Source organism: Daphnia magna, linkage group LG5, assembly GCF_020631705.1.
Source record: "Daphnia magna isolate NIES linkage group LG5, ASM2063170v1.1, whole genome shotgun sequence".
In the NCBI taxonomy this organism is placed as follows: domain Eukaryota; kingdom Metazoa; phylum Arthropoda; class Branchiopoda; order Diplostraca; family Daphniidae; genus Daphnia; species Daphnia magna.
The window spans coordinates 8046136-8070046 of record NC_059186.1 but is presented as its reverse complement, the minus strand read 5'-3'; the positions used below and the strand labels follow the sequence as shown (position 1 = coordinate 8070046).

The 23911-nt window shown below is 42.4% G+C and overlaps 2 protein-coding genes and 1 long non-coding RNA gene across 4 annotated transcripts; 2 read left to right on the top strand and 1 right to left on the bottom strand.

Annotated features, from left to right (window-relative positions):
• The first annotated feature begins 738 nt into the window (after positions 1–738).
• Positions 739–3329, top strand: LOC116922837 (disks large-associated protein 5). Its single transcript, XM_032929287.2, has 7 exons — positions 739–983; positions 1056–1501; positions 1565–2124; positions 2183–2385; positions 2461–2673; positions 2737–2900; positions 2960–3329. The coding sequence occupies exons 1-7, from the start codon at positions 877–879 to the stop codon at positions 3127–3129; spliced, it is 1863 nt and encodes a 620-aa protein (XP_032785178.2). The 5' UTR covers positions 739–876; the 3' UTR covers positions 3130–3329.
• A 324-nt stretch (positions 3330–3653) lies between these two features.
• On the top strand, positions 3654–22111 carry LOC116922765. Of its 2 annotated transcripts, none has more exons than XM_045174419.1 (16): positions 3654–3880; positions 4925–5088; positions 6217–6449; positions 6547–6688; positions 6846–7168; positions 7334–7458; positions 11538–11708; positions 16236–16355; positions 16601–16765; positions 16943–17068; positions 17180–17405; positions 17472–18487; positions 18570–18932; positions 19515–19617; positions 19685–20206; positions 20298–22111. In XM_045174419.1, exons 2-16 carry the CDS (start codon positions 4955–4957, stop codon positions 20879–20881), a joined length of 4353 nt encoding a protein of 1450 aa, XP_045030354.1. In that variant the 5' UTR covers positions 3654–3880; positions 4925–4954; the 3' UTR covers positions 20882–22111. The 2 variants fall into 2 exon arrangements, with proteins under 2 accessions (XP_045030354.1, XP_045030353.1); XM_045174418.1 differs by having other exon boundaries at positions 6547–6724.
• On the bottom strand, positions 7812–8544 carry LOC123472582. Its single transcript, XR_006647090.1, has 2 exons — positions 8179–8544; positions 7812–8066 (listed from the first exon to the last, which is right to left on the bottom strand). It is a non-coding gene; the product is annotated as an uncharacterized LOC123472582 (long non-coding RNA).
• Positions 22112–23911: the final 1800 nt, after the last annotated feature.

Here is a 23911-nt window from a genome sequence, read left to right as displayed (position 1 = left end):
AAAACCAACAAAAATCTGTTTGTGGTAAGACCCATAAGCGCTGTTTCTGTTGACTCTTATTCCCTTTTGAAGCCTGTAAGTACTCAAATAGGAAGTAACACGTGTAGAAACAGACAAGGGCTGCTGCGGTAGCAGTGTCAATATGTAAACGAAACACGCCAACAGATGATGTTTTTTAAAAAATACGTTTAGAATCCTGTAGATATCCCAAGCCTGTGTACATAACGCGTATGTAAAAAAAAAAAAAAAAAACGTGCATAGCTACCCTTGCTTAATTTGCCAGTAAAGCACCTTAACGAAAATTTCAATAAATATGATAATGATTTTCTTACTATATGAAACGTGATGTTGCGGGAGAATGTGAATGAACACACGGAACTGTGTTTCCCATCAAACTTCGTCTCCCGAAAAAGGCATTTTCAGTCATAGACTGTTCCCTTAAAAGGAATAATTGTGTCATGTCTAACGTGTTAGCGTGTGACTGACTAAGAAGACGCATTAGTTGCCTTAACACGATTCAGTCTGAGAGAGGTAGTTCTCTTATTTGAATGGTTAAAACTTCCAGATGACGATATAAGCGCGGAAACGATATTATCTCCGGTTTGCTTTTCCGTTCGGACTTCGGAGCCTTTGACAGCATGACAACAAGGAAACACAGAAAACAATCCGAGGTTGCATGATTTTTTGGCGCGGAATTGGAATAACTGGAATTCTTCTAATCTGGCATCGGTGTTGATTTCATTCAAAATTGTTCAATCTCTAACTACCTGCTGCAGCAACCGACTCTTTGCTATTGAACATTTTGTGTGCCTTCTCTCATGCAAAATATTTACGAAACTTGTGCCATTGAAATTTACGTTTACCATTCTAACCATCATGAGTCGAAATGGTCTTTACAAAATGTCGGGTTTAAGATGTGTAAATTCTGCTAAAGCCCGAGCTCAAAGAATAGATGAGCAAAATGGAAATCGTCGTACAGCCCGGTAAGACAACCCACTTTTGATTGTTTTGGAAACACAAAAACGTTTGTTATGTTATTTTGGTTTTTGTAACAGGCAAGCCAAGAATGATGCTAAAAGAGGTCTTGCAGAAATTGACCCAAATGTTTTGAATGCCAGTAAAAAAAATTCAAACGTGACTACTGAGCTTACCCATCAACAAAAATTACAAGAGAGGTTAGCTAGGCTACAAATATGGCGTCAGGAGAAAAAAGCATCTGAAGAAAAGGCAAGAGCAACCAAGAAAGCACCCTTTTTAGTGCCAGGTGTTTCAAAGGTTAATAAAGCCATGGTTGAGATAACTCATTCAGCAAAAGTGGCCACCACGAGAGTCACTCGGTCACAGGCCAAAAAACCTGTGGAACCAGTAAAACAATGGACTGTCACATCAAATGATTCTTTGTCAGGGAAAAAGAAACCTAAAAATGCAAAGAAAGAAAATGAGGCACCAAAGAGTGAGAAATCATTTGCCCCAAAAGGATTTGTTTTTACTGCACCCAAAGGTGAGAAGAGTTCTGTAGAAACAACTTGACTTTTTTTCTCATTTATTTACATTTCAATTTTAGAAATATCACTGAAATCTCTGGAGATACAAGATGCAATTAATGTGCAAAATAAGGATGCTTGCTCTAAATCTGGAACACCACAAAGGACAATGTCCTCTGGTGCTGAAAATGAAGACATCAAAATCTCACCACTTGTGGTTAACCATCCTTGGATTTCTACTACAAGAGGTTCCTCATCCAAGAAGCAAAGAATGAGCATGGAAATATTTGCCAACCAAGAGCCTCTGTCTTCTCCAGTTCTGAAGAAGAGATATGCCAGCGAGAGAAAGTCTGTGGTGGAACTTAGCAACCCGGATGCCGTAAAGTTTCGAGCCCTCATGGCAAGTGAAGGAACGCGCCTGACAGATCTTTGCAATAGTTATGAACAACTCCTGGCAAGTGGTGATATTCCCGAAGAGGAAACCGGTTCGGTTCGCACCGTTATTGGTCAAGCCCATCTTCTGCAGCGAGAGCGATTTACCCAATTCGCAGGCCTCGTTAATCAGTTTGAAAGTAAAACTGGCGAAAAAGAAATCACAGCAACCGATTTAGAAGGATTTTGGGAAATGATTTATCTTCAGGTAGCAATTAATAGCACTTCCTAGTATTTCGCAAGTGATCTTAATCGTCTTGCGTTAGGTTTCAGATGTCGATAAAAAATTTGAAGAATTGGAAAAACTGAAGGAAAGTGGTTGGATACGTACTGAGGATACACCAGAACTGAGCAAAAAGCTTAAAGTTACCACTAAAAAGAAAGCTCCCATTGCTCGCCCAGCCAAATCGAACATGCGGGCTCTTATCGCTGCGGCCCGCAAAAAACAACTAGCAGAGAAAAGCTGTGGGTCAGTCAGAACATTAATTACGCGAATTTTAAGATTTATAGTCGATATTTTGATCTAATGCTAATTTTGCATTAGATCGCCCTCTGTTAAAAGGAGAAGTTCTCTTCTGATGTCTCCTGCAAGAACGCCGGGAAAACGGCAGTCTCTGAGACGATCTGTTTTATTAAATTCTGCCAAAAAGCCTGTATTCATCGTAACAGAAATCGCACCTTCTGATGTAGAAGAACCAGTTAAGGATGATGGTGCAGTATCCGAGAACGTCACTCCTGGTCGGAAAAAGACCTACAGGTACCGTTGATGTTCTTGTCATTGTTAATTCTCAACGTTATCCCCTTATTTATTTATTTCAAGCCGACAAACGGAACATGCATTTGATTCCGTAAGCGCAGAAGAACGTTTGTCAGTAGAATTTGATACTTTGAAAACCGACCCAGAATCATTTGACTGTGTGACGCCCCTTAGAGTTTTCCGTCCTCCCCGTGAAACCAAACCTTCAAATGTTCAACTACAAATCGGTAAGGATCAAATATTCTGTAAACAGCTTGCTGATTAATTTACTGAAACTTGGCATTAGGAAACGACGCACCTGAAGTAGAAGAAAACGTCTTTTGTAGCCCACGTCGGAGCACTAGAATTCGTGGTCTCAATAGCAGCAGAGTTATCCCGATGGGGCGAGCAAGCCTCCTTCCAACTACCTCTATTTCGCCCGTTACGCCGAGTGAGAATTTAATCTCATTCGATTGAAGCAATGAAAACTTAAGTGTTCAAATATTATCCGCGTGTGTTTCCCATCTTAAAACTGTGTTTGCCGCATGTGCTTTGTCTTTCTCTCTCTTTTTTTATTTTTGCCTAAAACGGACGCGTTTCATATCGCTTCTGTTTGTCTTCCATCAAAGTAAAGTGTGAAAATAACTGGACGAAAAATAAAGTGAATACGTATGTAATCGTGTAATTCGTATCGTCCTTGAGATAAGGCGTGTTTGAAAAAAAAGCATTCCTTGTTTCAATAAACACATTATGTAACAAGTAGCTAACATAGGGGAGATTAATTTATACAGTAAAAAAATAGTTTGACGGATTTTGAATATAGCCCTCCAGCTACCGCATAACAAGAATAAGCTCTCCGGCACTGCTGTAGCGAATTCAGGCGGTAAATGTCTACTTGTGTTTGTTATCCAACTGCTTAAATATTGAAGCGCTTAACTGCTTACCGCTAGGTGGCACTTTGTTGTATTGGGATGGATACCGAAGGTAGAGAGAGAAAAAAAACGTCGACATTCCCCTAACAGTTTTCAGCGAGAGCGAATGGCGGCTCGAGTTGTTGTGTCAAACCATCAGGCGTCTTCTGTCCACTGCCTCAACTTTTAAATGTTTTTGCACAGGTTCAAACGTTTGATTAAGTCTGACCGAGAGCAAGTGACACCCAAAACGACGACGCCGACACTTCTAGCAGCAATCTCGAGTCGTTCAGTGTTGATGCAGTAGTTTTTCTAAGGTAAAGCACATTCCAACCAATTTTATCACCCTAAGAAATTTTGACTTCAGTGAGAAAGGTAGACAAACGAGGTATTGCCAAGTAGATTGCACTATTGTAAACGAAGTAAACAGCCAATCAAATATTTCACAGACAATGTTTCCAGGCTTTTTCTTTTTTATTCTTCAAAAACCGTTTTCCATTCCTCTTTTGGCTCAGCTTTTTGGGGCTTCGTTTTCGACCAACTTTCGTTATTTGTTTCGTAAGACTCATTCTTTTTTTTTTATTCTCTGTGCGGTGAGTCAAATGGGCTAGGGCGAAAATAACAAACACAAAAAGAAGAGAAACACCTAAAAGAGAGACCGATGGCTCACGGTTAGAGACGCCTGAATTCGTAATAAGTCGGGAGGAGGTCTCGATTTAACATTCTGTTTGTGGAACATAAAAAAAAAAACAGACGCGGGAAGAGTCTCCACCAGCCACGTGTACGTGACCACCAGGAATTGAATCTCGCAATTTGAATGAATTTCGACAGTTACGATCATTGGGCGCGATAAGAACTGGGAGGCTGGCTTTCAAATATTTATACGTCGGCATGTACATGCCTTCCTCCCCCTCCCGTTTTCAGCGACTCGTAGACATTTGTAACACTCTACTCGAACAGAGCGTGATGAAAGCGACGGTTTTTGTTGTTGTGAAGGAATACCTTACCGTCAGTAATGAAATGTAAAACCGGATGAGATGTATAGATTCCAACGTGTCTCGTAGCCTTGGTCGCTGCGACGTTTCCTTTGCACGAGTTGCCCGAGGCCTTTAGAGACTACGCCGGCATTTTACAATGTGACTTGGACGGTTTTTGATTTTTTTTTTTTTGATTTTTTCAAACTGGCTCTCACACACATTTTGCGGTAAAACAAAAAAAATATGGCGTGTGACCTTGCTCAAATGCGAGCTTTTTTCTCGTGGTAACATATTAACGGAATTACTTCGTACGACCCGTTAAAACGAATAGTGTTCGTAATCAAATCGATATACAACTAATTTGTTATTTCTCTATTACGACAGGTTGTTTTTGTTTGGAAGTAAAGGAAGCGAATGTCCACATCCAATGGCTTCAGAGATGGGGACCAGACTTCTTCGGCCGGACGTGGACCATCAGCCAAGGCTGCACCGGCCTGGCACCATCAGCAGAGCGTCAAGGATCCATTGGAAGACGTATTTTTAAAACCGTAAGTCTTTGCTTGGACCTTCGAAGCAGCAATTTCTTAGCAAAAAAAAAAAAAAAGAGAAAGAGAGAGTATGACTAAAGCCTTCTGGCAACTCAGTCGTGCTTCGGGTAGTTGCTATTTTTTTTTCTTCTTCTTCTCAAGTTTCACCGATAGCGATCACCTACCTAGAATTTCAAATTTTGCGTGTTTTTATAACGCAAGATTTCCCTAAATGGCGGTGATTTTTGTTTCGTTTGTTTGCTTGTGTGCGTGTGTGTGTGCGTTTGCGTAGGATTTTCTTGATACGTGAAAGGCCGTTATAAAGTTAGATTAGCGACGGTAAACCTTGGGATTAGTTAAACTATGTAAGAAAACAAATTTTTTTTTCTTTGAACACCATTTTGTTATGAAATTCTTGTTGTTTTCCAGTCCACCTCACACACGACGAGTATCCTTGCACTGTACAAACAAAAAAACATGTTTTTTTGTTAAACAGGTTTTCTTGCTGAAGGTGAGAAAAGTATAGGGGTGAAACTAAAACTTGTTTTGATTTGCCTATTTGAAAAATCGATAGTCTTTGAGTTGATACGTTACCACACTGTGGTATTTTGAGACTTTGGGGGATTTTGGGAAGAGCTTGAAGTGTACGCTTAAAGGATACATATGATCGAAACTGTTCTCACAAAGCTCTTGGAAGCGAAGATATCGTCTAATACAGAGCAGAATATTGAGATCATAGGTCGAAGGCTTTAAAATAGATCAGTTTTCATTGTGTAAACATCGTGCACGGCCGAGGGGAAAAGACGACTGGCAGATGGCCCCAAGTCGATAGCTTGGTCCCCATCTTCTTTTTAAGTTTTATCTAAACATTTCCACGTTTCAAGCTAGGCAACTTGAGAAGAGTTTCATAACAAAAAATATATAAAAAAAAAACCCCAATGAAACGGAGAAGGCTTCGTGCTTTTTCCTTCTCTCGCGGCTTCTGTTTCTTTCATACTTGCATTTTAACTGAAAACGAGTATCGTGGAGTTGTTAAAAAAATGTATATATATTCTTACGTTAGAATTGTAGGCTGTAAAATGATTATGTCGTCAACCGGCACAGCATATATTGATCTGTTTCCTTTTTTTTTTTTTTATATGTTTAAAGGATGGAAAAGCCATGGAAGTCACCACCGCCTGCCAGTGGAGGAAAGCCTAACTCGGTGTCTGCTCCGCTGGCTATGCAAATGAATAGCTCAACTCCACTCCACTTCAATTCGGCAGTGGCTCTTTCTCCGGGGAACATGTCGGCGAGCACGACACGCATGTCACTCGACCTATTCCACAAAAACGCATTCCGATATCACATGGAACAGCCGTCGCGACCTTCGCTCACTACTGGTTGGCTTTTTATTCCCCTCTTATCTTTGAACAATCAATGAGAAATGAATCAAAAATGGAATCACTATTAACGTAAATCTTCATTCGATGTGAATAGATTTCGCTCTGTCGGCTTTGAAAAACAGTTTTTCCATGTCGTCGTTGTCACAGACATGTCATCCAGGAGGGGCTGGAACACCATCGTCTGATACGCCGCCGTCTGCAGTTCCTCAGACGCCGGATGTAACAGCTAGGCTCAAGTGGGAACGACCCTTTAATAGCTTAACTCGTCTCAAGTAAATTTCATTTAATTTATGTCTTTAAATGTCTTCTCTTTTTCCTTTTTCGTTTGCTTACTTATTATGCTGCCGATAGGGCTTCAATTGAATTAACCATCTTATTTTTGCAATTTGACAGAGAGAGAGGCGCAGGGAGAGTTCATTGGCGCCGCTCTTTCGGTGCATCTCCGTTGAACGTTAAAGAAGATGCGGGGCCAGTGAACGTTCCAGGACCGACTGGGCAACATAATGCCAACGAGGATTGGTTGGGCAATGCCGACTACACATTCCTGATGAGTTGCGATTTGATAGAAAGCTGTCGCAGTCTCAACGGTGAAATGTCGTGGGACAATGGCGACCTGGAGCATCTCAGAATGGCCGAAATGGGTGCCCGATCAACGGTCAAAAACAACCAGTCCGTAGCTGTAGGCTGTCAGACTGATGCCGAAGTCAACATTCCGGGTATACCCACTTTGTATTCCGTTATTGTCGCCATGTCTTTTGCGTCGCGTGTTAAACAAGCCAAGTTTGGACGAAAAGAAAAATCCTGTCTTGACTTGTCTGGCTTTTGAAACAACTCGTTATATTATCGTATTATTATTATTATTTTTGTTTGTCTTTGTCCAGATTTGCAATTGCAATTGCGATTACTCCGAGAGTGGCTCAAACGCATGGAGAATAAGGTGCCGAAACTCGTTTTGCGTCCAAAGTGGACGCGGGAAACTCTGGATCGCCGTATCGCCAGCTACAAGGTTAGTCTTTTCACTGATAGATGGCGTTTCAGTAGTACTTACCTCTAGTTGGTAGTAGATGTTTCATTTTCTTGCCGTTAGATGGCAGTTGATGTTTTCCCGTTAGATGGCGTGTTATGTTAATGGTTACCGCTAGATGGCGTATCATCTTTCCCAAATTCGCCCGTATTTTTACATCGCTCGGTTTGTAAATCTGCGTTCGGTAGAAAACGATTGTCGGGAAAAGCGTTTTTTCTTATTCATCATTTTTTCCGCTTTCGCGAAGGTAGGAGGACAAGGAGGTGATTCGTGTAAAAAACAAACAGCATGAAAAGATGACGATGAAGCGGAAACCAAAGAATGTTTAGAGTGTGTCGGGCTTGTAACAGGATTTTATTCTCGATTCGGCTCACAGCCGATGGACAGACGGTTGAATAGTGGGCGATTCAAGAACGTTAGACGGTGCGCAGAATCCCATTAGAGTCGCTCAAATAACAACAGGGACGCGCTCAAAAAAAAAAGAAAAAAAAAGGAGGGAGTTCATAATACCGCAGCAGATTTTTTACCTTCGTGACGAATGGACTCACGCTTGGTCACGCATCTGACGCGAACCACCCCCCCCACTCTCTCTTCAGAAAAGAATATCAGAATGAGATACAATTTGATAACGGGAAAAAGAGGGGGGGGGGGTGAAAAAAAATTGTAAAGACAAATATTTTCAATCATCAAATGCAAACTTACTGACGGGTTCAACGCTGATTAAAATCGTCCTACTTGCCAACTGGTTTTTTGGTTTTTGGTTTTTCTTCTAGATTTTTTTTTTTTATGAGCCTCTCTGCTCACTGTGACGAGTGCCAAAATACACCGACCCAATACGCACGGACGGTGGCTCCCGTGTGGTCGGGCAAAACGACAATGTTGGCCCCCATGCAGAGAGAAAGAGAGCGAGAGCCGAGCTCGGAATAAACTTGGAGATGACAACACAAAAAAAAAATGTGTCCCTGAAGGTCTGGGGAAGGAAATCTTTTTACACGTCCGTCTTGTATTGAGGAATGGGTTATGCGAGCACAATATGCTGTCGTTATCGACGGGCGTCGGTTGCGCGTCGTCGACTTTGGCCTTGTTGCGAGGATGTCGAAACGAAGTTGGCCTTTTTTTTTTGTTTGTTTTTTTCATTTTTGGCACTTGATCCACAACTGTAAAGAGAAAGAAACAAACAAAAATAAGGGACCGTAGAAGTGGGACATTGGTGGGATTCGGGAAGTTCGGATGGGCAACGTTTTTTCTCTCGGTCTTTTGAAAAAAAAAAAAAAAAGATGGGAGTCTTTAGTTATTTTTGGACGTTACATTCGCTCGTAACATCCGACTAGGATTCGGCTTCTTCATTCCTCGGAATTCGAACGCGTTTTCACTTGATAGAAATAGCGTCGCGCTTTCAGCTTTGAAAATGAGCGAAAACACTTTCGCCACATGTGTCGTGAGTCGTCGTTTGTCCAGCAATTTCTATCAGCCGGACCAGTTGAATTAGTGAAATGCCATTATTCAGAGCATCTTGTAGAAATGGAGAGTCCCTTTTTTTTTTTTTTAAATCCAGTCCAGCGAGTCCTCCACGCCATGTCGAATGTATCGATGTGTCATTTCGCCAGCCCCAGTTCTCTGGCACCAGGGGACGCCGATTGGTGGCAGCACTTGTCTGTCTTGCGTTGCTGCGTTTCAGGAGGCGAATCGAGTTTAAGACTCTTGTGTTTCGACCGTGGGGCTGCCAGTTGGTGTTGGGCTTATATCGGCGTGTGGTGGTCGGCTCGTTTCATTCGCGATACGAGAGAGGCCAACGATAAGGGGCTAGTGAAACCATCAATTCTTTTCTGCCTCCCTTTTGGTTTTTGTGCGTGTGCTTCTCTCTTGTGTTCGCGTTTGTGATGGTGACAATGGCGCAATAGGATGTCCGACTAACCGTCCTCTTTCTCTCGGATATATGTATCACCTCTACTCGCAATTGGGTAAATCATCTTTCTTTCTATCTGCGCATGTGTGATTTGAAGTGTTGCGGCTGCTTCAAGTTTTTTTCGTTTTTAATCGCAATTCCATCATCAACGACGTGTTCTTTTTTGTTTATTTCAAGAAAAATATTTGATTAGATTGGTTGAGGTTTTTTGGGTTTTTTTTCGGGTAGCCGGTAAGAGGATACACGACGTGCAATAAGTGACTTCCGGCCGTGCATGTGTGAAGAAAGAAAAGAAAGAAAAAAAATGAGTTTCATGAACATATAAAATTGTGGAAAGAGAAAATTGGTCCGTTGTTTGCAATGGGCTGTGAAGGTTGCCCAGTCGTCCGGCAATGAGAATAGTACTGTTAAAAAACGAAACAAAAAAAGTCAAAATAAAGAAGCTCCCCGTGTTTCCGGCTAGTTTGAAACCACATTTTGCCTTGCCATCAGCAGCGTCGCTTGTTTTTTGTTGGCAAATCCAATTACAGTACAGTCGTTATTTCTCTCTTTTCCGGACCTTGGCCGTTCTCTGACGAACAAAAGAGAAATGAAGCGAACCCACGCCCCGTTTCTTTCTGAAAAGACAACGCCAAATTCGCATCAAATCTCGGCAACACTCGGTTTCTTTCTAGGGGCATCGTAAACAATGCAGAGAAAAGCGTTAGTTTTTTGGTTTTTTTAAAAACATGCCAGGACAGGTAGCCATCGGTCGTTGACGTCATGCCCGTTACTTTCATTTAATGTTTCGACCAAAAATGTGAACATGGCCGCCGCTAATCCGAACAAAAAGTCCTACCATCGGTCATGCTCAAATCTTGGCCATCCATCAAAAGGTTTGTTTTCACCTATGTGAATTGCAGCTTGTTACTCATTAGGCCTTTTTTATTTTCCACAACAAGTTTTTTTTTTTTGCAATGATGTCATCGACGAGGTCACTTTGGTGAATCGATAAAAAAAAAAACCTTCATTGATGGATGACGTGTCTTTTTTGGGTTTTCCTTGAAAAATGGCATGTAAAGATGCCCACATGGGCCGTGGGAATAGTAATGGGCAAAGTAAACAGGTAATCAACTCATAGTCTGGTACCCACCCCTCATTATTCACAATCTCTTTGAATGAAATATCATTTGAATGCGCGATGCGCATTTTTTTTGTTGTGGTTACCAGCGTATCCGAAGGGTTAACTTGCCTTTGATTTTTTAAAAAAAAGAAACAAAACGTTTCAATTGTTTACAACTGGCCTGTCTGTTTGTGTTCATTTGCTGGCCAAATCCCTATGCCAACTGATTGACTGGTGAGAACGAGATCCACCCGGACATAAAGAGCTATTCTTAAACCCTTCAACCCCTTTAAAAAAACACAAAAAAAAAAATTAGAAGATAATACAGAAAGAGAAGAAACCAAAAAGTCGTACGTGTGTCATTAGAAGAGGAGAACTTGTTACGACTCCCACGGACTAGTAAAACAAGTGGTGCTGTCTCGTAACTTCTGACGGCTGTATATTTCATCTTTTGATTTCGTTTCTTATTCTCGAGTGGGTCCGTCTCCCATTACAGCCTCTCTCGTTCTCTCCTCTCTCCTGGAGAGAAGAGCTTTTTTACCATACGCGGAGTGAAACGCCCTTTTTCTTTATCTATACGTTCTGTTTAAACGAGGCAATCCTTTTTTTTTCTTAGGCCTTTTAAATTTTATGTCTCTGTTTATTTTATTTTTTTCACAGAAATGTTTAAAAGGGGAAAACAAATCAAAGGGTTTGTGGTGTAGAGGTACACGAAATTGATGTGATCGATCAGTTTCACAGAAGGGGGGCGTATCGCTGAACGTGGATCAATGTCCGAACTCAAATTGTTTTTCGTTTTGTCGTTGGCATTGCGGTAGAAATTGTCATTTGTTTGTTTTTTACAATTTGAAATTTCGTGAGTCTTGGGTTTTCACGCAGTTGAAAGAAAGAGAGAAATAAAATAAAAAACAAGTTATGATGATACCGTTAGGAAAATTGTTTATGATTGTTGTCACTGATTCATTTGAATTGCTTTATGATTATAATTTTTGTTTTTTAAATCATTATTTATAAATGAATATCTATATATATATTTCACATCTGGAACAATAGAGATTGAAACGAGAGATCGACGGACATTCGGCTGAATTCGGAGCGGCTTGTCAGCGCTGTGCCTCTTGGAACCCTCGGCTCGGTCGGCTGCTGGAGAACCGCTATCACCGCCTGTTGCTTCGCATCCTCGAGTGGACTTACCACCTGGAGGCCTTGGCTAAGAAACCACCGGTCAGTATTTTCAACAGATCGATGGTTTACCTCCCCCTCCCCGCCTTCTTTTGGTTCCTTACTTTTCTCTCTCTCTCTTTTTTTATTTTTATTATTTAAAAGAGAGAAGAAGAAGAAGAAGAAAAAGACCCACAATGGGCGCACCTTTTATGGCGATTCGGCTCTTTCTCTCTTATTCCCATCTGTTTATTATTTTCTTCACTAGTAGAAGTGAGAAAAGCATCTGCTGATGCAACAATCGGGTCACACCGTCGCGCCATTTTGGTTTTTTTTTTTTTTTTTTACCGACACGTTGCCTTAACACTTCCGGCCGGACGGAACGATACGTTCCAGTGATTATTAAAAACAATATCATTACAACTCTTTTTTTCTTATTGCGGGCAGTTGCTTGCGCCAGTACACACCGTCGAAAGCTAATCAGATCGTGTCGAGGGGCTTCCGAAACGTTTCATTTTCCAGGGAAATGACTCGAAAGGGAGTAATAATAATAAACAAAGGGAACAAGCTCACGATGTTCGATTGATCGAAACCAGCCGACTGGAACAGGCTCGTGATAGCGGTGAAAACGAAATAGGTGGGAGTTGGGGGGGGGGGGGGAATGAAAAATTCTTTGGAAAAAACATTTTTTTTTTTTTTTAGTTTTTTTTTTTTAGGGCCTTTCTTTTGTTCCACGTTTTCTCGTTATCTCGGCACCCTGGCCCGTTTGCCCTTTCTCCGATCTCCATCGAGGGAGAAAAGATGATTACTAATAATAATAAGTTGACCGTGCGCCCACGAAGATATGTAATATTACTGGTTTGTTGTTGTTGCTGTGTAGAAAGTGGGGGGGGGGGAATACTACGGGTGAATCCGCCTCGAGGAATAACATTAGAAGCAACACAAAAAAAACACACGATGGGGGAGAGAGGGAGAGAAATCCGGATTTCTTAAGTATCAAAATATTTTTCTTTTTTGTAGGCTCGTGACCCCATCACTGTCGTTTATATCCTCCTCTTTCTCTCTCTCTTTTTTGTTCAACATTTATCCCTCAACAACAACAACAACAACATTTCTGGTGGGTTTATCAGATCGAACGCTAAAAAAAAGGTGGGAATTCAGTTACCCAATGAATGAAACTTCAATTTAAAGTTAGCCATTTAAAAAAAAAGAAATTTACACAGACGTAATTTTTTTTTTATCCTCAAAGGAAAATGCCGATGTGTTTTTAATCGATCGTTTTGACGTCATTAAACACAACGGCATTCCTTCCGCCTTTAAAAAAAAAAAAATTCCGTTCGTCCTACCGCCTCAACCCGCTCCCGACCGTATTACTCCTGGTGGTGGGCACCGTTATTACGAGACATTTAGACGCGGACGAGAAGAAAATCATCGTAATCGGAACTCAATTGTGTGTGTGTTGCTCGCATTTTATTTTATTTTTTATTTTTTTTTGCTTTTAACCTTCGTTTGGTGAATGCGGCTCATGTAGGTCGTTTCTTAATTGCCGAGAAAGATGTGCGTGACAGCGTTGCCGCTTCCTTTTGTGCCCCCCTTTTTTTTTAAAAATTCTTCTACGGTTTCCGTTGGCGACCTTTTGCGTGACGCGGAGGCAATCGTTTCAAACTTTTCTTTCGTTTTTTGTTTCACTTTGCTGCCAACGGTTCGTGTGTGCTCCATTACGAATACCTTCCCATCTCAAGTGTAGAGGCCTTCCTTAAAAATACGTGATGGCTTCCACCCTTTCTTCCTTTGTTTTCTCTCGATTTGTTGTAGGTCGTAAAAAAAAAAATATTTATTTTATTTTGTTTGATTTTACAGCTGTAGATTTTCCAGAAAGAAAAAGAGGCTACCGGATAGCTTAGCAACAAATAGCTAGTATTACCCGTTACAATGCAATTGATTTTTATTTTTTTTTTTTTTCGGGAGGTGGGGGGGGGGGTGGATATCAAGAGCGTCGATGAGAACAGCTGCGAACGTGCTGACAGACCCGCTTATTTCTCTTGGTTCACTCTGTGTGTTGCATGCGCGTATTTATTATCGAAAAAAAGGAGTATCACGCTGAGTATGTGCGTGCGTGCGTGTTTATTTATTTGAACGCCCGAAAAACGTGGTCCGTTTCGATCAACTGAAACAAAAAACAAAAAAATAATAATAATAATTACAAAGACACAAATACGCACGAGGGTCGTAAAAAAAGGGGGGGGGGGAAACACCTTTTTATTTTATTATTCTTATTTAGGTAGGGGTTGGGGGATATTTCAATTGTTATTACGTAAAATTTCTTTTTCAAACCCCCGCCCTTGTGTGTCGGTTCTAAGCTGCGGTCAGCAGCTACAAGAATAGGATGTCTAAAAAAAGAAAAAAGGGACTCTTTTTCATCATCTGTTTCCCTATTGTGAATGTCACGTGATTGGCCGGCAGCCATAACGTAGGGGGTGGTCTTTTGTATTCGGTGAAAAAAAAGAAATGAAAAATGGTGGAAAAGGATCATGGGTGGAAACGAAGTTTTCAAAACAACAACCAAAAAGAAAGAAAGAAAGAAAGAAAATGAACCCTGGATTGTTTGAAGTTTCAGGTGAAGGGGGTTGTTCCATGCTGGAGGCCTGGAACAATGATTCTCACATGTACGATGGAAAAAAGGAAAAAAGAAAAAAGCCCTTAAGGGCCGGTACGAAATTCTAGAGAACTTTATCGGGTCGCATCTCCACTCCCCTCCAAGTCGCATCTCTCGTGAGTTCGTGAGAAATTCGTTGGAATATTTGAAAGGAAAACCTCAGTTTGCATATCCCACGAAATTAAAGTTCAAATATTCTTATCGTCCCTTTTTTTTTTTTTTTTCTTTTAAAAGTTAAATGGCAGACGTCAGCGAGTACTTTGCGGTCCTGTTACTCCACATTTTTTCTTTTTCTATTGGAAGTGGGAGAGGAAGTTGAGGAAACACTCCCCCCCCACTCGACAAGTGAACTCACATCTCGGGTGGCCTTTGCACTCGACGCGGGGTGGCTTGCAAACACAATTAATCGCTGTCGGCCTTTTTCTTTTTTTCAAGTTCTCCCCTCCTTCGTGTTGTATAATTTTCTTAAAGACTAGAATGTTTAGCTCGACGCTTGAAACTCGTGAAAAAAAAAAAAATGAAAGAAATTCGCAGCTTGGGGGGTCGTGCCCGTCGTTGGTTCAAAATGAAAAATGGCGACCGCATGAGAGATGACGTGTTTGTAATTGCCAACTTCATCCGTTTTTTCCCCAACTTGCTCGTTGTGTGTTTACCGCTAGGCTGATGATATTTCAAGATCAACAACACGTTGGCTTGTCTCAGCAAAGAACGTCTCGTTATCGCACCTTATCTATTTCAAAGTCTGCTCCCTTTGTGTGCGTTTGTCGTTAACTAACCCCGACGCTGACGTGATGCGGCGTTATTTGATTTTCCGGGCAGAGTCAATAGACATTGACATGTTGCTTGCAAGTCCGTACAGGGCCTCTTTATTTTTTTTCCTTTTATTTTGCGTGTTGATTGTACTGATCAGCATTCGTCTTTGGATACATCAATGTAATTCGAGAGGCTATTTGCTACCCCGTCGAGTTCATTACCTGACTTTCTAAATTCATTCTTAATCCCCCCACCCCGTCCATGTTGGACGCCCCCCTCATCTCACGTTTCATTCCACGAACCTTCCCCTCTCTATCTTAAATGTTGGTGATGCCAAGGACCGCCAAGGTTATCGTTTTTACGCATAATCAGCGTTTGATAAAAGCGTTTTATTACATAAGCAGTCCCCCCCTATTGGTGCGTATAGCCATTCCGTGCGTGCGTGACGGCACTACGCGCTCGTAACGGTCACCTTGGCGACACGAGTCCGGTACGTTCCCCCTTCCCCCCGTCCGTCTCTTTAGAAAAATACTTTCAGCTGTTTAAATGCCCATCGATCACTGGCCGTGTCCGTTTCGATGATACATCGAACACATTTTGTTATTTTCTTTAATTTGATTGATTTGATGGATAATCAGTTTGGAATGAAAGTGGTCGTTTCTTTTCTTGTTCTTTTATGGAGGATCTTGAAAAGGAAAAAGAAAAATGTTGTGAGAAGTTTTGAAGTTTGCCTCGAAAATTGGTGGGTCCCGTTTTAATGGCTGACCGTATAGATGGAGATCGAAGCTCTTGACTAGAAACTCGCGTGTTTGATAGTCCGCGTGAAATAGAAGAACAGACACAAAGTACCCCCCCTTTTTCGGAGGACGATAGACTAAAGGTCTCCTGTCCACCGTTCCAATTTAGGAGGCAAGCAGACGATGGCCTACTTTCGTGTGTTCTCTCTCCCTTTCTCTTTTTATTTTCCCTCTTTCGTGAAGCTTCTCTTCGGAGAGGGAACTCTGTGTGCAATGTATTCTATTTTCGAGTGTCTCTCTCTTTTTCCTTGTCCCGTTTTCCGAAATATTTTCCGCTACTCAACAAAAGTAAACTTCTCTTTTTTTTTTGTTTTTGTTTTTTTTTGTTTTGTTGCTTTTCTTTTTTTTTTTTGGGGTGACTAACTTTCCGGTTTCTTTGTACAGGAATTCTGGAACGGACGTCGAGCGGCAATCAGCAGCCCGGAAAGTGAAGTCGGCTTACCTAGGAAACAAGCCCGTCTTGACGATTCGAGTCCGTCGCACATCAATCAACAAGCCGGACAGGTCGGTTTGAAAAAAAAGAATCAAATAAAAATATTTTTTTTTTGTTCGTTTAAACAACTCGTCATATAAAATCCGGATCAATGTCTGAATTTCAAATGCATCAAACATAAAAAAAAAAAAAAAAAAATTCAAAGTTTTAAATCAAATAAAAACGAGAAGGGATGGGGGGGGGGAGAAGAATTGAAGGTTGGATATTTTAAATAATTCTCGTCAACGTTTGTTGTGTGTGCGTGTTGACATAAAAGGTGAAGAACGAGCATACGGGAGAGATGCGTCAGTCGAATGCCGAGGGCGGCCTATCGCCGCCGCTACCAGCCGCCGTTCCCGTCTCCGCTAGGACCAACATGGGCGTCTACGAGTTCAAACACCCAGACACGGATTCGGAAAACTCGCGGCCACCGAACACACCGGTACCTTTTCATTTTTCTTTCTAAAAAATAATTATCTTTATGGGTATAAAAACACCCATATAAAAAAGAAAAAAAAGAAAAAAAAAAAATACGTGAAAACAATACCCGCATATCCGGAAGCATTTATCATTGTTATTTACAATTTGTGTCTCCTTTGTTTTTGTTTTAATCCCTTAGAGCGTAGAGGAGGATGTTAACGGCTCCCCACGGAAGCGTTCCAACCTTTCGGATGGGCTGCTAGTCAGGTCGAATGATAGTAGCGAAAACGAGTGGATCTACTCTCCCAACACTTCCGGTCCCGCGGTAATTTGCTTATTGTCATAACGGAGGATAGGCTAATTGAATTTGATGCTAATGCAACTGGTTTATCTATTTTTTTTTTAATTTATTCATTTAAATCTGCCGCTCGCATAGGCGGAGGAAATCGACAATCACGAGCTCACCGTGAGAAAGAAATTGAGCTTCGAAAGCGAAGAAGATAACGACTCGTCGAGTAAGTCTTGGTACCAGTATTCCAGCTCGGAATCTGATTGGCTACACGGCGGCGGCCTCGAGCTGGACGAAGCCAGCGAAATGGAAGAGAATTTGCTTCCTCCTCCGAGCGTGTCCGCTGATTTAGCAGAAGAATCCGCTCACAAAGGTAAACAAACAACTGAAAAGACAAAGTCAGTTGAAGTTTTTGTTTGTTAATCGTCTTTTAATGCAGACGCTGGCCGCGTTTACAACAAGGAGAAGGTGCACAAACTGGTGACGGAAGCCGAACAGATGGTTTCCATGTCCGGCGAAGCTTGTCGCAGCAAGAACCGCAAGCCGGAAGCGCGCTACAGCAACCCAGAAGTGGTGCACAATAGCGAGTGCGACGCTAGCAGCGAACTCACTTCTGAGGGAGGGACGGATGGAGAAGACGTGCAAGAAGCTCCGGGAAGCAGCGGACGCAGATCGGCCACGTTGAATCGAACGTTTCTAGTTCCGGCGTCAGCTGAAACGGCCGAAGCTTCGCCCGTTGTTATGCGAACGCGCCAACGCATCAAACCTCAAAGGCCGCTCAGCTTCTCTGGACTATCCGGCACTCTGGGTGCTCTTTCCAGCAACGCCGAAGGTGCTTCCGGCCGTTGGGCCGCCTCTGAAACGGCGCTGAATCATCTGACGTCTTCCCCGGCGCGTTCGCCTTGTTTGTCCGGCTCCCGTCCGCTCATGTGCCACGCGTCGACGCAAAAGGATCGACTGTCTCCATCGACGGAAGCGCTCGGATCTTCGTTGGCCGCCTTGAGCAGCTCCGGTTCGGTCAGCGCGGGCGGCCGTCAGCGTCAGCGCAGACACTCTGCCCGTCTGCGCAATAAAATGTCCCTGTCCCGTCGCGGCGAGCACGACGCACAAAGTTTGCTGGCGCCCAACGACAGTTGCGTTACGCTTCAATCTTCGAGACTCTCGGCTTCGGCCGCTTCGGCTTCTTCGTCCGGCGAGGGCAGCAGTGCTGGAGCTGGAAGTCAACGCAGCCGACGTGTCGTTAAATCGTGCACGTTGACGCGCCTCGTTGATGCCACTGCCCAGCTGCCCGTCGTTAATAGCCCTCTGGTGATCGCGCAGCAGCCCAGCCCACTCAAACCTCCGCCACCCTCCACCAATTCCAGCCCACGATCTGCTCCCAGCGATGTGGAACTCTGCCTCGGTCACGTAGATGAGACGAGCAATTTCTCCGAACAGGCGTGGGATAACTATGTGGTAACACATTCTATTTTTGTCTTAGTTACATTAGTTCTATAGTGAAATGGGTTTTTTTTGTGTGTGTGTGTGTTTGTTCCAGGATCGTTACGCGAGCGAAGCGTACAGCGAAGATCCACCAGATGCCGAGAGCGCTCGTCGTTTGCTGGAATTCGGCGAAGACTACCGCAATGATTTGGATAGCCTGTCTGATTGCCCGTCAAGTCTAAGCGCCGATTTGCGTGGATTCCGACCGCACAATTTGCCAAAGCGTTCACCGCCGAAACGGCCGAAAGGATTCGGCACAGCGGATCGTTCGGCTCTGACAGAGTTACGCCTTTTGGACTCGGATTCTGATGTAGATGATCTGGTTCACGTCGTTGAAACCTCTGCTTCGCAATTCACGATTGCACTCAACACCTTCCACAAAGTGGTTAGCAGCACTAGACTGGAACCTTCTCAATATGTAAGTCGACGTTTGGCAATTGTTTTTTAGGGGTTTTTTGTTTTGTTTTGTTATAAAGCTGTAGTGGGTTTTATTACGAATTTATATTGTACGCTACTGAATGTCTTACGAAAGTTTCGTGATGGACCTTGATTAGATCGTGAGGCTAGTGCAGCGTGGGTTTTGGATGTCCCCATTTAACAATAGATGGCCTTGCAAGTTGTTTGTTGACTCACCCATTCGTCATAAGCTTAATACCTGGAACGTGGAAATGGCGTCAACGTTCATTCTCCATGATCAGCCATCTGTAAAATCGATTACCTTTATTTCTTTTCAACCAGGAGCGTGAACTCCTTTGTGATCATGAAAATTTGAACATTCAATGGGTATTTACGTCTTTACCGTTTCGACCTATTCATTGTCAGCTTTGTTATGGTTCTGCGGTTTTCCAGCAAGTAACTTTTAGTGTAAGCGATAAATTGCTCAGTTGATGAAGGCCGTAAGAATAGCAAGCTCGTAATAAAACTGGATTAAGTTGTGAATTTGGATGCAATTGTTGCAACTAATTGTTTTGAACTAATGTTGCATTTTTGAAAACCTTAGGCCGAACTGCTGGCAACGTGCCGTACCAATCTTCAGTGTCTGCAAACCATACTGTCACACTTGAAAATGTCTGCAGATGAACATGCGTTGAAGCCTGTTAGAGGTATGAGTAGTAAATCTATCTTTAATTATTTTGCCTTTTTTAAAACCAACATCTGCTTTGGATTCAGATTTGATTGATAAATGGGCTCAACTGGATGCTGAAGTTGCTCCTCTCTACCAGGATGGTCTTCAGCAACGGCAGCTGCAACAGCAAGTACAGTCTGTCAGGAACAAGCTGTTAGAGCTTGAGGCACTTGTCTTGGATACCGGTGTGGATGGGGACTTGCAGCTCAACCTGAAAAAGATTCACCACATTAGGGCTCAAGTAGATGCAGAAAAGGAATCTCTTTTGCGAGTGAATGTCGATGTCCACAGCTACATGGCTCAACAGCCTCCAACTGAAGATGGTGTCAACTTGAAGGAGGATGTGGATGGCCTCTACCACATGTGGGAGGGGCTTGTCAAGAAAGTGTCCGAAAAGGAGGCGCTGTTGGAAGATGCCGAAAAGACATGGAAGGAATTCCAAGAGCTATTGCTGAGTCTGAAAGCCGAAATTGCCGCCGATCAGAAGAAAGTTTGGTCTTATTTTGACTTGCAAAGCACTGATTCATCCCAACCTGGTCCAGCTGCCGCATTGGACGCATGTCAAAGTAAGCAGAGCTTTTTCCACTATAATTAGTTTAGGTTTTGCTTGTTTGTTTATTTTTCTCCGTGTTTTCATTCATGTATTACTCTATGCAGGCTCCAAATGGATGGAAAACTGGAGCAGTACCCAAATGAGTGTGCAATGTGACTCTGGAATATCATCAGGCTCCGACGGTGAATTTATATCGCTGAGCGAACGCGAGAAGCGATTGCACTCCCTTCGGCAACTGGCACGGAAATTGGAGACAGCTTTGGCTCCGGGCAATGCAGCTTTGACACGTATCAACCGAACGCTTGATCAAACGCAGCAGGACCTGATCCTTTTGCACAGTCAGCTTTCGCAGTTGCCGCCACCGTCGGTGAAAGTCGTGTCTGCAGCGAGCACGCTCGTTGTCTCTTCGCCGCCTGTTAAAGAGATATCGGTACAAACGGACCCGTTACTCGTGCCCAAGAAGAAACACCGCCGTGTGGGTGTGGTGGCGTCTACCGCGGCCGCGTGTCATTCTGCGGTTCCTTATTGGTGGCGCATCGTCCGAGCAGCTCTACCGTTTCACGTTGCCCTCGTTGCTTTGCTGCTAGCCGCCTGTGTCATGGAGCCTTCTTGTTGCAATTACCTCAATACGTTCGGCAGCTCTCTAGTACCGAAATTGAGCTACCTTGGAGGTCCACCTCCCATCTGAAACTAGCGGTGATTTTCACCTGTTCAAGTCGCAAAACAATTCCAACTCTTCTTCTACGCCTGTGTCGTTCTTTGGATACTGTCGGGAGCTGACTAGCATTATTATTATTATTATTTTCATTCGAGCCTAGCTAACCGTTGATTAGATTAGATGCTGAGATCTTTCCCGCGAGTACGAGGTTTTTGTTTTCCTTCCCTAAATTCACTTTCCACATTTATCTCCATCGTAACAAAAGTACCAAGTATTAATCCGTGTTCTATTTGCCCTCGGCGCCGGTAGATGGCGTTGGCATTCGCTCATTGGTCTAATGCCACACCAACTCATTACTCTTCGACTTCTGTTGTCTCTTTCAATGGACCAACAAAATCTCATAGTTCGTTGTTTCCCTCATCTCATAATCATCGACAGACTCGATCAGACTTTCGTTTGAGAAAACGAACTCCCTTATCCCTAAAGAAGAAAAAAAAAGAATAGAATAAATGATCGAATAAAGCCTATGTTAAACACTCACGATCATAAGGGAAGAAGTTACAGAAACAAGTGCACTTGATTTAAGTAGAAAAGAAACTCGTGTTTAGGTTGTTGGAGGGGAAAATGGTGGCTGTGCTTTATTTAATGGGATAGTCTAGATGAAACAGAAAAATGCCTTATCTAATTTAACAGAACTAAAAATCACAAAACTGAAAATGCACCTGGTACTTTTCACACTTTCGCGCGCGTGTGTGGTTTTTTTTGTGCGAGTGCCTGTCCCGTCTGAAATCTGGAGTCACGTTAACTTCAGCGTTGTCTTGCAATTATCAAGTGGCCATAATGTACCTTAACTAATGTCTAACCCGCGTAACAGAATAGGTATTATCATTGTTTAAAATATTTGATAGAATGGCTTATGAAGTGAATTTGCCCATTTCTGTTGTTTTTCATTGTTTTTTTTTTTTTTTCTTCTTCTTCCTCTCCTCTTTCGCCTTCCAAAATGTGCTACATTAGATTAATAATGGAGATGTGTGTGTGTGTGTGTGTGTGTATGGACTTTGCTTCACCTTACATCGAATAATCAGGATTTATCTATTTAAATCTTTACCATTGCAGCAAATGAAAGAAAAATTCAGACAGAAACCCAATCTAGTTTTATACCATTAAGCCTGTCAATCGAGTTTCTTGAATTATTATTATTATTCTTTTTTTTTTTCCATACAACAGTTTGGTTTCAATACACGATTTTAAGAAGTAGAATCCAATCTAAACAGAGCAATTCAAAAAAGAAAAACAAAAAAATTTAATAATTTGAACTGAAAAATCTACGCGCGTCTGGATACCCGGCGCACGACTTAATCCCGCCACCATCTGCCCGCAGAGGCCATTAACGCTGCGGGCGTTTCCTCTGTATCCTGTTGCCTCGTGATGTACGATATTTTGATTGCAATAACGTCAAAGTAGTTCGTGAGCTCTCGCTTTCTCTTTATGTTTTTTTGTTTTTGTTTTTAAATAGAATAAAATCGACAACATTTTTTGGAGGCTGGTAGGAGAATTCTATCCTGGACACATTGTGGCTGGACAGAAGATTCGTCTAACTAGTCGGGAGAGTCTCGATGGGAGTCCGTGAAACTACCCCCCTTTTTTTTTTCTTTTTTCTACGTGAAATCGTCTTCGTGGAGGATATGCAGAAGACCGCCCGTCGTGCCTGGAACGAATGGTCCAAACTGCCATTGATCAGCCCAGCAGGTTCTCCTTATCTGCCCCGAAAAGAAAAACCAAAAAAAAAACCGCCGACTGCAAAACGAGAAGAGAAAGAAAGGTAAGAGGAAAAGGTTCGATCCGATCTGAGAAGAGAGGTTTGCATGCAACAGCTCGTTACACGAAACGAAAGAAATCTCCTTCGTTCAAAGACGGGAGCGCGTGTTTGTTGACACGCCCGCTCTTCTCGATCGACATAAAGATTGTTGATGTATGTATACACAGCAGTGCAGTGGTTCGATTAGAAGTTTAATTGAAATCCCCCTGGCTCAGCACTTGCATTCGTTGATGCGATCAAGGAATAATATTTAAATTAAAAATTAATTAAAGATAACGAAATTTAAAAGAAGAAAAAAGATTGCGAAGACGTTTCATTGTTTTGTGATGTTGTTATTAGCCAAATGAGGGGACCGACTCTGTGAAACTTGCGCAGCCAGACGTTAGTGTAATTCATTCGCATCTTCATTAATCGCCTATTTATCAAAATTGGTTGGCTATTCTTTTGTGATGGGCGTCTAAAAATTTCTTTTCCAAAGTCCATCATTTCTAGAGGAGAGAGAGAGTTCCGATGTTTCAACGCTTATTAAGTTTTACACGATGCATGTAAAAAAAAAAAAATGAAACTCATGGACGTAGACTTACTGACCATGTTTGAACTACCGAACTGCTCAAGAGCAAGGTACTTTGGACATCGTAAAACGAGTCGGCTCAGACGTAGTTTCAACACATTAAAACGGCCCTCAAAAAAAATTCAACAACAGCCCAAAGTTTCTTTTCTGTTTCATTTCTCGTACTACAATCCGTGTATATCTGGAGAGCGAGTCCCAGTGTTCTACAATCACAAAAGTCATGGAACAAGTTCGTCTGAAATATCCTGTTCTTTGCTTACGTGTATGATTCATCTTTTTCTCTTTCAGATGGGGTTTCCCATTACAGCAGGTTCGACTTTTTATATTCATATTAAATACGCATATGGATGTGTAGTCGGGCAATCTGAGAGAGAAGCTGGAAAACTTGAGCCAGGATATTTTTTTTTCTTGTTGTTTTTTTTAACAGCTTAAATAGACCTGTTAATGGCCGACGGCATCCCATCATTAACTCTTTCTCTCTGTTATTTTTCGAGACGTGGAAGCTTCACGCTGACTGCCATATAATGCGGACGCTTTACACGGACGGATAGCCGAGAATCCGTTTGATGGTGAGAACATTTGCATGGCCGATTTTCTTGGCTGCCCAGAGTTGTGTTTCGACGATGCTCAATGTCAGAATCGGTTGAAAATGACGGACCAACAAGTCAAG

Excerpts from the sequence above, each read along its gene's own strand:
- LOC116922765 (XM_045174418.1), top strand. The coding sequence starts at position 4,955 with ATGTCCACATCCAATGGCTTCAGAGATGGGGACCAGACTTCTTCGGCC. Across the intron at positions 6,725-6,845 it reads AATAGCTTAACTCGTCTCAA|AGAGAGAGGCGCAGGGAGAG; the intron begins GTAAATTTCATT and ends GCAATTTGACAG. Across the intron at positions 18,933-19,514 it reads GACTGGAACCTTCTCAATAT|GCCGAACTGCTGGCAACGTG; the intron begins GTAAGTCGACGT and ends TGAAAACCTTAG.
- LOC116922837 (XM_032929287.2), top strand. The coding sequence starts at position 877 with ATGAGTCGAAATGGTCTTTACAAAATGTCGGGTTTAAGATGTGTAAAT. Across the intron at positions 1,502-1,564 it reads TGTTTTTACTGCACCCAAAG|AAATATCACTGAAATCTCTG; the intron begins GTGAGAAGAGTT and ends TTTCAATTTTAG. Across the intron at positions 2,386-2,460 it reads CTAGCAGAGAAAAGCTGTGG|ATCGCCCTCTGTTAAAAGGA; the intron begins GTCAGTCAGAAC and ends ATTTTGCATTAG.